The sequence below is a fragment of the Rhinopithecus roxellana genome, chromosome 3 (genome assembly GCF_007565055.1).
Source record: "Rhinopithecus roxellana isolate Shanxi Qingling chromosome 3, ASM756505v1, whole genome shotgun sequence".
Classification (NCBI taxonomy): Eukaryota; Metazoa; Chordata; class Mammalia; order Primates; family Cercopithecidae; genus Rhinopithecus; species Rhinopithecus roxellana.
The window spans coordinates 64,044,356-64,056,957 of record NC_044551.1 but is presented as its reverse complement, the minus strand read 5'-3'; the positions used below and the strand labels follow the sequence as shown (position 1 = coordinate 64,056,957).

At 43.8% G+C, this 12,602-nt stretch overlaps 1 protein-coding gene across 1 annotated transcript in view; it reads left to right on the top strand.

Moving 5' to 3' along the window:
* Nucleotides 1-11,070, top strand: part of ZNF366 (zinc finger protein 366) — a 67,790-nt gene extending 56,720 nt beyond the window's left edge. Inside the window, exons 4-5 of the mRNA XM_010380271.2 lie at nt 3,535-3,709; nt 6,684-11,070. Of these exons, the coding sequence (XP_010378573.1) occupies nt 3,535-3,709; nt 6,684-7,219 (711 nt within the window). The 3' untranslated portion in view covers nt 7,220-11,070. The remainder of the gene's footprint in view (nt 1-3,534; nt 3,710-6,683) is intronic.
* The last annotated feature ends 1,532 nt before the right edge of the window (nt 11,071-12,602 follow it).

Genomic DNA, 12,602 nt, shown 5'->3' with positions numbered 1-12,602 from the left:
CTGCTTTTCTCTGGAGAAGAAGTTAGAGATTTGGTGGTCCCTCCCATCCATTGCTCCTCCCTCTGGTCTAACTCCCCTCCCCTACTGTGAAAATTCTGCTTGGGGCTTACATCTCAGACTCCACCCAAGAGCACCGTGATTCACTGGCCCCATCCTCTTTCTCTGGCCTCATTTTACTAACAGTGTCTGAGAGGTTTCTCTCTTGAGTTTCACAGACATAAAATATCTCCATACACTTGGGTGTTTTCACATGAGGACAATCTTCTGAGAAAGATGAGGAAGCCAAGTGTTCTGAATAAGGACCAAAAGGCTTGGTGGAGAGTCAGAGGCTGAGAGGAAGAAGCTAAGTACCTACCGCCCAAATGTGAGTGGAGCCCGAGTATCTCAGGTCCTGGGTTAATTGACTCTATCCTTCTGCCACTGAGGAGTTTAGTTTGAAAATTAATAGGTTTTGTGGGAAAAGAATGAGAGCTGGTAATGGCTGCTTTTTAGAATTTTGCATGAAGTAATGATGTTTCCCTGACTTGTTTATTTCCCCAAAGACTTAGGCATTCATGAAGTGTACTATATGTGTAGTCCTGTGCTTGATACTGAGTTGGCTACAAAGAAAAGGAAGTCAGCTTATTGGAGACTACCTGGGATGCTGTTTAGAGCCCAGACACCGTTTTACTAGGTGCACACCTCTGTGCATGGAGTTGGGGAAGGGAAATAGATGGGACATTGGGGCAGGTGAATTGCAAGGTCTGTAATACCCCAAGGTCCCAGAAGGTGTGGCAGCAACAAGAATTTGATTGAAGTGTCTGAAAATATCTCATGAAGAGACTTTATCTTTGTGTACAACAAAGTACACTTTACACATTTTTCGTGGTTAGGCTAAAATTCCATCCCCTTTACAAAACCTTCTCAGACCAGTTCAGCTTCTAAGGCTTCAGCAACCACAGATAATAACTGAAAGAAGAATTTCTCTCATCATGCGAGCCAAGTGCAGAAGGTGCTTGTCACTTCTTTTCAATGGCCTCTTTCTGGCCTATAGGACCACGAGACCCCGTTCATGCCTGGACTAGTATAGTAGCCTGATGGATCTTCTAGCCTTCAGCTTCTCTCCCCCTGCATGCCTTGTCCTTGACCACTCATGGCTTTTCATTTGATCAATTCTTCCGTGGCTGTGTTTCCCACCCCTTTCCTCACTCAGCAGATGCTTACTGAGGAACTATGATGCGTCACACCAATACTAGGCAGATAATAAATAAAAAAGCAGACAAAGCTTCAACGCGTGTTGCAGTCTCCTGAGTGAGAGTATATATGAACCAAATACTGGTTATGCTCAGCAACTGTAACAGCAACTTCACTCCAAATAACCAGGAACCATCCCACAATCTAAATAAGGTATGCTTTTTCTAAAAATGACCCACGACTGGAAATCGTTAATGTAGAATCTCTAGCTTCAAAGCTTCTTTTTGGCCTGGTCATGGTGGCTTACCCCTGTAATCCCAGCACTTTCGGAGGCTGAGGCAGATGGATCACTTGAGGTCAGGAGTTTGAGACTGGCCTGGCCAACATGGCCAGAGAAACCCCATCTCTACTAAAAACACAAAAATTAGCCGGGCACCTGTAGTCCCAGCTACTTGGGAGGCTGAGGCACGAGAATCTCTTGAACCTGGGAGGTGGAGGCTGCAGTGAGCCAAGATGGCACCACTGCACTCCAGCCTGGGCAACAGAGCGAGACTCTGTCTCAGAAAAAAAAAAAAAAAAAAAAAGAGGTTTCAGCCATGATGGTGGAGAAGGGGGCAAATTAAGCTGATAAACATAACTCTAATAGAACTTTTACACATATGCATGTCTGAGCCACAGATTGATGTATCTTAATAAATTATCTCAATTGAGAATAAAAGAGTCATCTATCCTACATATTGCTTCTCTTGCGAAAGTTGGAATTAGACCAGTTCTGTCATCCTTTTCTCCTCTTAGGTCACCATTTTCAAATGAATGTGGTGTGCAGATGCTCTGTCTGGATGCTGAGCTTGGAACCCCACCCAGTAGGCCAAATTCATTCATGCTAGTAAGAGAGAGCAAAAGTGGGGAAAGTACTTATAATTCTCAAACATGAATCGTTCAAGAATACAGAACCAGCCATTCATTATCCATACGTGGACCCAGCATTCTTCTAGGCTAAACTCCCCAAATCGTCATTGGAGAGGTCTGTCTACTCTTCCAAGACGAGCTCAACACTCATCTCCCATAGCCAACTAATGAAATTGTTGCCTTCATTAATAAAAATTTAATCCAGAATCCCCAACATTGGCCCTGAAAATATATCTCAGCGAGGAAGGAAAACTGGTGTAAGCTCAGAGGATGCCTCACCTTGAGGGTCTCTGTGGCCTCTCTCACTACATAGTGCTGCCCCAGCTCCACTGGCCTCTGAGGTTGGGGAGGGAAGGAGAATTCTTCTCTCTTAACATTCTTGTCCAATCACAGACACAAAATCACTGTTTACATTCCTCCTACCACAGCCAAGGAAAGGCTGAAATTTTCCTGTTCTAGTAAGGCTCGGGGACAACAAAAGCTCCCCCAAAGCGGTCTGCTTCTGGGTTCCTCTTTCTGCATATACAAAATCACCTGTGAGAAGAAAGTTCTGCTCTTCTTCCAAAAGCAGTGGGAGAACCAGTTGTCCTTCATGTATTTGCAGTTCGATTGAAATAGAATGATGAGAAAGAAAGAGTAAAACATGTTTACTTTTTGTACAGTCTCACTACTTCAAATTTCTACCCAGAGAAAAGACACACTCCTTCCTGAGATGATTTTTCATTTTTTTAACTTTGAAATCCACACCAGTAATTAGAAAATAAAGCAATTTAAAAAGCATTGTGTGTTACGTCTTATATAATAATACAGTGTACTCTTTTATTCTCTGCTGCCTGGTACAGAAGAGTTGTGTTGGGAGACACACAGTATGGTCTGGTGGTTGACCATGTGGCCTCTGGCATCTGATGGCCTCAGTTCATTAATCCAGCTTCAGCACCCACTACTTGTGTGGCTTGGCCAAGTGATGTAAGTCCTCAGATTGTGCATCTGTAAAATGGGGATGGTAATAGCAACCATCTCATATGATTGGTGTGAGAATTAAATAAGATATTCCATGGTAGACTTAGAACAATGCCTTCCATATTGCAAATGCTGCATAAATATTAAACACATAATCACATTCTTATTAGTAAAGGAGGAACACTCATAGCCACTGCTTTTCAGATCAGCTCTTCTCCTTTTCCAAAGCTTTTATTGAAAAGAAGTTTTACAAGCTTTGATATTTTTACTTTGTATTTAAAGGTCTCTAAACTCCAGGAACAAATCTCATGAATCTACCCCTACTTGCTCCACCTTTGAGGCTCCTTCCTGATTTCCTTATGGACATTTTCTTTGCAAGCAGATTAAAATGTCAAGGTCCAAACAAAGTAGAAGTGGTATCTGTGCTCCAAGGGCCTGGATGGGACTTCACTCAGGCAGAGTAACCTGTGTTCTCATTCCCGTCTTTGACAGCTTTGTGGGAAGGAATTCAACCGGATGCACAACCTGATGGGCCACATGCACCTGCACTCGGACAGCAAACCCTTCAAGTGCCTCTATTGCCCAAGCAAATTCACCCTGAAGGGGAACCTGACACGCCACATGAAAGTCAAGCACGGAGTCATGGAGCGGGGCCTTCATTCCCAAGGTAATCACTCTTCTGGGAAGCCCCGCGAGTCAGTCCAGTGGACAACAAATGGGAGCTGAGTTCATTTTATGGGGCATTACCTTGAGAGTTATTCTTGTCAAGACCACAGCAGAGTAGCAGGAGTAGCCTTCTAATGTTACTAGAAAAAAATCTGACACTAATTTCTGAAGGTAGTAAGTACAAGTGAATTAGAGTAAATAGGACTGTCATCAAGATGCCAGTCGGTACCATTATTGGTTCCTTTGTTCCAGACACTACATCAGGTGCCTTGTTGCTAATATTCATGGCAACTCCATGCTGGAAGAACTTCTATTATTTCTGTTTTACAGCAGGGCAATGAAGGCTTCAAGAGGTCAGTTTGCCCAAAGTTGCTCTGCTGAAAAGCGGCAGAGTCAAGATTTGAACCTAGGCCTTTCTGACTCTGCAGACTTTATTGTACCCACTTCATGGCATTGCTGTGAATGGGAATGCAATTTTTCTTTCCTTTTTAGAAAACAGATGTGTAAGCCCTACTGTTAGCAGAATTATGTTGGCAGCAGGCTAGGTGTTTCCTACTTGTTCACGACCAGACACACCCAAGGACAATTTTCCTGCTTGGTAGGTAGGGTTGATTGGCCCATATGCAGAGCAGGGGTTTACACCTCCCCCACTGAGTCCTCACTGAACTAATGAAAAGTTCTTACCACCTTTACCTTCTCAGTCCCAGGGCCCTTGGGAGTGAAGAGTTTATGTTCCAGATCTACTGAATTCAGCCAGGTTGCTCCTTAATTGTCTAATCAACCAGTCCTTCAATAAAGAGGCAATAAATGCCCCTGTGTCCAAAGCAGTGAACTACATGTAGCAGCAGATACTAGGGGAAGGAGACCATCTGCCCTCTAGAATGTCTGTGCATGGGGAGAGAAGACAATTTTATGTGTAATTTACAAAATCATCTTAACAGCTTTTCGGTCACTAGTATGATCAAAGCACAGGGTGAGACCCCTGAGGGACATTATTGCTTGGCCCTACAATGCCATGAAAGAGACTATGTTATTCTTATTTTGTGTAAGAGGAGACCAAGGCCTAGAGGTGTTAGATAAACTGCTCAAGGTCAAACAGCAAGTCTGAAGACAGAACTGGGATTCCAACTCAATTTCTGAATCAAGCCAGTGCTCACTACCCTAGGCAGAAACATGGGGTGATTTGTTTGTGTGCTGTTTCACTCACCTCCTTACAAAAGAGATGGTCGAGTAGGTGAGCATACTCATAAATAGGTACACATATGCACACACAGTATGAAACAAAATGATTGTAGCTTTCAGGTTTTTCACAGTACCCACTGAGTTTCTAGTGACTCCTGGATGACAGGGAGGTGTGGTCACAAAACTAGGGCTGGAATTTGTTCAAAAGCCCTGAAAAAAATTGTAGTTAAAACAAAAACAATTTTATTTTTCCTGCAAACGTTTTTCTCTTGAATTATTCACTGAATCTCCAGTTGCCTGAGCCACTTCCCCAAGCTAGGCCTGGATTTTTCCAGAAGAGGTGAGGTTTGCTCTGTCATCAGGATGGGAGACATACAAGTCAATGAGGAGACCACGCTCCATCTGAAAGCACGAACTGGTTGCCATGACTTACCCCACACTGCTGCTCAAATCCTAAAAGGCACCTAACAGCTCTGTTGTTCTGGAAAAATAACTATCAGAGGGTTGCTTTGAAAAATTTTAACAGACTTTCAACAATCTTAGTGTTTTCATCTACAAAGGGTATTAGCTTTTATTTTTCACTCTAGCTTTTGAAATCGCTCAAAAATCATTAAAAAGATCTTTCCTGTCCCCTGACACGATTAAAGATACAGACAGCTTCGTTGCCTGACAGCATCAAAAAGTGAACAAAATTGAACATCATTGCCCCTACCCTTCTTTTTTGCACTCCCCTCCCAGAAGCCTGGTCTAGCTGCACCCCAGGACCCCTCCCTTGCTGTTGTTCCTCCTCAGTGTCCAGCCTGTCCCTGGAGGCCTGCCTATTGACTCATCAAAGGTCAAGGTCTTAAAGACAGGATCAAATGAAACTGCCATGCCCATCCCTACAGCCCTGCAAACTGAAGCCCAAAGTGAGGCCTCCTTGAATCACTGTGCCCAACAGCAGGGACACTGGTGGTCAGACACAGGGGCTGTGCGAGCTCCTCAGAGGACCTCTTCGTGCCATCTCTACCCTGTCTATGAGTAGGCTGTTGGCACAGGGGCCACAGTCCTGGGGTGGTGTCTGCTGCCCCAAATGGGATATCTTTGTTTTGTTCAAGATGAAAATGCCTTTATTATTGATTTACTTTTTTTATGATAAAACGTATGCTCATGGTAAAAAATAAAACAATAGTACATTAAAAGTGAAAAGAGAATGTTTGTTAATTTTAAGATTTTGACATACTTCTTCAAGACATTTTTTGATAGAGATGGCTAGCTAGATAAAATCAGGTCTGCACTATAAATAAACACGCACACACAAACTTACATATATATTTTGTTTTTACTTAAAATACATAGCAAATATCTTTTTGTGATTATTAGTAGGTCTCCACATCACCTATGCATGGTTCACTATATGGATATATCATTATTTATTTAACCAAACCTCTATTATTAAATACAAAAATGTTTGACAGTTTGTGATAAAAAAAATATGGTGATATGCATCCATACACGTGTTTTGTGCACCTGCCTGCCTATTTTTTCAGTTTAAATTCTCAGTAGCATAATTGCTAAGTCAAAGCTTGTTTTTAAAGCTTTCGGTGGATGTTGCCAAATTCACCTTAAAGGGATTAAACCAATTTGGACACTGTCTGTGACAAGCCTCCCATGACCACATCCTTACTGGGAATGATCCATTTTTAAAATACGCAATCAGAATCCATTAAACGGCTCCGGGCTGCTCCCCTTCCTCAAGGTTCCATTGCCCCAGCATTTCCTCAGGTGCATAAATTCTTACTCTGCTCTCATAGGTCTGGGAAGGGGGAGAATCGCCCTGGCACAGACAGCTGGTGTCCTGAGGAGTCTGGAGCAGGAGGAGCCCTTTGACCTCTCTCAGAAGCACCGGGCCAAGGTGCCCATGTTCCAGTCAGACGGGGAGAGTGCCCAGGGCAGCCACTGCCACGAGGAGGAAGAGGAGGATAACTGCTACGAGGTGGAACCCTACAGCCCTGGCCTGGCACCCCAGAGCCAGCAGCTCTGCACACCTGAGGATCTGTCCACCAAGCCGGAGCACGCACTGGAGGTGATGGAGGAGGCCTGCAAGGAGGAGAAGGAGGATGCATCCAAGGAAGAATGGGAGGAGAGGAGCAAGGGCGACCTTGGGGCAGAGGGCAGCCAGGAGAGAGACTATGAAGGCAGAGATGAGTGTCTCAGCCTCAGGGCTTTTCAGAGTACCCGGCGGGGCCCCTCTTTTTCTGATTACTTATACTTCAAACACAGAGATGAGAGTTTGAAAGAATTACTGGAGAGGAAAATGGAAAAACAAGCAGTGCTTTTAGGTATCTAAGTGGACAGTTTTAAAATTACATTTGGAAAATGAGAACGAGGCAGTTCAAATATAGCTTTCTGCATGAACTGTCATTTTCTGGAGACTGGCGAATAGTACCAATCTCTACAAATGGCTTAGACTAAATGAGCAGGGATGTAGGTAATGGAAAGCCTTCTCAGGTCATTCACGGGGCCCTTAATACCCTTCACACATGTGCAGGGTCTTCTTCAGCGGCGTTTGATGCATCGCCAGTATAATAAACTGTGAGTATTCTTCTAGATATCTAATTGTAAGCTGATGCTGAGGTGCTTTTAGAAATTCTACTTTCCTCTGATTTATATGCAATACATGGTAAATTTCTAATTGCAAAAATATGGTGCTTGAGGTGTCACCTTATTAATAACTATTTAGGTGAATTCGTGAAGGTTATAATATTTTCCAGCTAGATGAAAATATTAGTAGTTGTATATATAAAAATAGCCTTTATTCTATAACCAAAAATGTCAGAAATGGCACAGGAGGATGAAATGTTGAAGAGAATGCTCTCAAGTAGTTGCTGCAGATACAAGGTAAAATTTCAGGAGAATAATAATTTTGACTAAGGGAAACTGGTGACCTAGAATACTTAGATTATCTTGTTCTATGTCGGCTGTCTTCATCAGATTGAGCATTTGGAGCATTTTTTTTTTTTTTTTTTCAGATGATCTGATGATGTTCAGGGTCCTGGTTCCTCAGACAAACCCCCATTTCTCGAGCAGAGCTCCCTCCTGGAGACCATTGCTGTCTTGCTCTGAGGCCTCATGCCCCATAAGACAGAGGCAGGGGCCGGGCGCAGTGGCTCACGCCTGTAATCCCAGCACTTTGGGAGGCCAAGGCAGGCAGATCACTTGAGGTCAGGAGTTTGAGACCAACCTGGCCAACATGGTGAAACCCCATCTCTACTAAAAATACAAAAATTAGTCAGGCGTGATGGCGGGTGCCTGTAGTTCCAACTACTCAGGAGGTTGAGGCAGGAGAATCGCTTGAACCCAGGAGGTGGAGGTTGCAGTGAGCTGAGATCATGCCACCGCACTACAGCCTGGGTGACAGAGTGAGTCTCTGCCTCAAAAAAAAAAAAAAAAAAAAGGACAGATGCAGGAAGAGTTGTCACCAGTGACCAGGGGGTTTCTCCTCAGAGCTAGAGCTGGGGGGTGACCACAGAGAATTCTCCCAGAAATCTAAGCTCTGACTTATTTGGGTTACTAGAATAGTTGACAGCTAATCATAAGTAAAGAAGACTCTGGACTATGTTCTCAGTGCTGGCTGTACATTAGAATCATCTGGGGTGACCTTTAAAAAAAAGACACCAAACCAAGGCTTCACCCATGAAGATTCTGATTTAATTGATCTGGAGTGGAGCCCCAGGACTGGAATTTTCCAAATCGCTCCAGACAATACTTATGTGCAGCCAAGATTGAGAAGATTGAGGGGACTAATATAGAACTCACCATTTCTGTGGCTTCCAGGACACTTTCCAGAGACTTCATAAGTATTTCTGTTCCTAGCCTCAGACTCTTTAAGGTTGAGAACAGGAGACCTCACAATCATACTGCTGACTTAGGCCTCCTTACCTGTCTGTAAGAGCCATATGAGTGGACACACACACTCTATATATAGATACACACTTTTGACATTATACTAGAAGATGATGCCTGTGATGTTTATAGTCACTTACTATGTTGAAAAATGCGTGGCTGGCCTATGGTAACTCATTATCTCTTCCCAGACCCTTGAACCATGATGCCAGTGAGTGGAAATGACTCCATTAGGTGGGATGGGCCCAGCAGGTCGGCCTTACTTAGGCACTGGCACTGAGAAAAGCAATACTGACCGGGTGTCATGTATGTGTGACTGCCCATAGCAATAACCCTCTGGTACTGTGTCTGTTTATGTAAAAACCTCTTGTTTGGTAGTTTTGACTCTTATTTGTAGAGCTAGGTACTGGTTATTACTGTGCTTCATCCTATCCCAGACTTCCCAATACATTCCTTTAGAAGACATGCCCATCTCCAACTGTTGGAGGCTGGCCTTTTCTGTAGGCCAAGGTTTGCTCCATTAGCCCCACCTGGTTGTCATCACTCACCTGTGTGTTGTGTCCATCTCTGACCCATTTCCCCCGCCACCTTGCCTAAAGCTTCTCCTGTCAGACTCCCCACCACCATGAAGTGCTAAGAGTACTGTGTCCTGAGGTAAGGGCACCTGCAACGGAGATGGTGAAGAGAAGACTGTGGGTTTTTGTGGTTACAAGCACAACTCTGGGTCAAAAACCCATTCCAAGTCTTCAGAGGGGCAAGTCCCTTCCACTCATTATTAATATAGCTCATCAGTGCCTCTGATGAAATTGCCCAGGAGGCTGGCAGAGTGGCCTGGGAGGCTTCCAGCTCTTAGGGTTCAGTTACACATTTATTCACACTGCGGCCATGTGTTGAGGACCTACTACGTGCTGTGTTTGACCACATGTCCTGCAGAATGCCGTTTGGTTCTGAGTATGCCTGGCTGGAATGGGAACCAGGAAATTCGAGAGTAACAGGCTCTAGTCCTTTCCAACCAAAACAAACCACATGGGAATGTTTGAGGGACCAGTTAATGTTGAGATGATTAGAGTATGGTCTAGAATGGTGGTTTTCAGATTGTGTTTTGAGGAGCCGGAGGTCATCTTTAGGCCTCTGAAGAGTGATAGGGAGAGGAGAAACTCAATTCCCACACCCACCTCACTCCAAGCAGCTCAAGTTCCATCTGATTTATACGTTAGCATTCTAAATAAAATTTTATTTGGAGGGAGTAAAAAGGTCTAGGAGAAATAAAAACAATTTGCTATGGAGAGTATTCCAGGGCCTGTTTTCAGTTGTTGACTCTGGGCATAAGACACTTAATTAGATCTAACCTAATGGTTAATACAGAATTAACCTTCTGAGCACCAAGGCTAAAACCTTGGTTTTGTATGCTGTTGAGTGGCCAACATCCTGGTTTGCCTAGGATGATCCTGGTTTAGACCTGTTGTCCCAGGATAATTATTCAAGTGTCACCTTAATTCTCAAAAGTATTCCAGTATGGGTGAGACATTACATGGACACCTTATGCATGAGCACAGAGTTAAGGAAAGGGTTGGCCAACTTTGCCTAATGAGCTGATGAACCAGAAGGCAAGCCTTGAAGGAAAGTCCATGTGGGCCATCTCAGAGAACTAAGGGATGAAGCCTTCCAAGATTACCTGCTTTCCAAAACCAGAATATCACATTGTGAGACTCTGAAAATAGGTCACTACCAAATGCTTTCCAGCCTTTTGACCACTGTCACTTTGAACCAATCAATAGACCAGCCAAGTGGCATATTTTTCTTTTATTCTTTTTATTCTTTCCTATGATTAACCCTCATGTTGCCTTTCAATTCCTCTTTCTCTCTCTTTTTAAAAATTTGACTCCCCACTGGCCATGAGACTAAGGTTGACCTTTCATGAACCCACAAGAGTAACTGGTATATTTGTATATGAGTAGTTGCATGAGAAAGCTCAATGTGCATACTGTATTTATTAAGCCCTAAAGGCATTTAATAAAATATTAACATGGTGTTTTGAATTATGATCTTTGTCTGCTTTGCTGGAACAAAATATAACAGGCTAACATTTGAAATCCTTCGCATATTTGGACAACATTACACCAAATGTTGATTTTGTACAGAACCCTAGCTTGCTATTTAAAAACTAAAACTCTAAGTATATAGCAGCCCAAGTTGTGAATATTGCTTTCTGCTTCACTGAAAAAGCAGTTTACCTGAAAAGACCATGTAACCTATATTTTGTTAATTTAAGCAAATAAAGACATGTTGAAAAAACTGAGTTAATTATTTGCAGATACCTGAAATTTTGCAAGGAAGTTGCCATTGTCAACATATCACTCCTGCCATTATACCCTTGGCCAGGGTGGTTCCCAGTGCTTGGCTCCTCAGCCCCAGGAATACCAGTGTGTTTGGTTCTGTCTCCCTCAGGGCTTCAGAAAGAGATGAATGAATTCCAATCCATCTGCAGGAAGGTGACATCTTCCTCATCCTGTTGCCCTTTCCTATTCAGAAAAAAATTATTCTGGAAAGATGTCACAGGCAAGTGGGAGGTAAAGGCAGGATTGTCTCATTCTGCCTCACATTCTTTGTAAAATGAAGTTCAACAAAAAGGCAGTAGATGCTATAAGCAAAAGCTCAAATTCTGCTCCCAGGTGGCCTGTGTTCAAAGCCCAGCTTTCCCACTTCCAATCTTTGGGACCTGAGACCAGTTCATGAACCACTTTGTGCCTCATTTCCTTATCTGTAAGATGGGACTAGGAACTCTACCTTTTTCACTGGATTGTTGAAATGACTTAAAACATGCAAGACACTTGGAATGTGCTGGGCTCACGGTGATGCTCTGTTAAGAATTAGGCACTGCAAGGCTGGGTACGGTGGCTCACGCCTGTAATCCCAGCACTCTGGGAGGCCTAGGTGGGCGGCTCACAAGGTCAAGAGATCAAGACCAGCCTGGCCAACATGGTAAAACCTTGTCTCTACTAAAAATACAAAAATTAGCTGGGCATGGTGGTGCGTGCCTGTAGTCCCAACTACTTGGAAGGCTGAGGCAGGAGAATTGCTTAAACCTGGGAGGTGGAGGCTGCAGTGAGCTGAGATTGCGCCACTGCACTCCAGCCTGGCAACAGAGCAAGACTCCATCTACAAAAAAAAAAAAAAAAAAAAAAAGAATTAGGCACTGTGATTGTCAACGATTGGCCAGAAGACTGAGCACTCAGCTTCCCGTCCTCAACAGAAACCTCACAAAGTTGTGTCAGCATGGGGGACTGTCCATTCCTGGGGAGCTTCCCTTTAAAACAGCAAAACTGCAGCACATATTGAACACTGTGATAGGCCAAGCACTGTGCCAGGTGGTTTACATACTCGCAAACATTATCCCTATTTTACCAAGAAGGAAATGGAAGTCCAGGAGAGTGAAATAACTTGCCCCAAATTACCTAGTTGGCAACTTACTCCTTTGTCTGTAGCAGGTAAAGTATATAGCCTATAGCATTTGGGTTCTCTGGAAGCAGATGCTGAGACAAATTTGGATGGAAGCTACTTATCAAGGATGCATACCAGTAGGAAGAGGAAAGAGGAAAGAAAGGTTGAGCAGAGGGAGAAAGCAACCTGCAGTGCAGCCCTGACAAAGCCTCAGCCACTGTGGTGGGCAGCTCTGGGGGCAAATGTTGCCCATCAGAGTTATGCCAATTTGAACAGAAATGTCCATTCCTCTACACCCCTACCTGGTTCGGTCACCAGATGTGAGCTTCCCTAGGAAGGGTGTGACTCTCTGCAGCTGGGCCAGACCCTGAGGAAGCTGGCAGCTG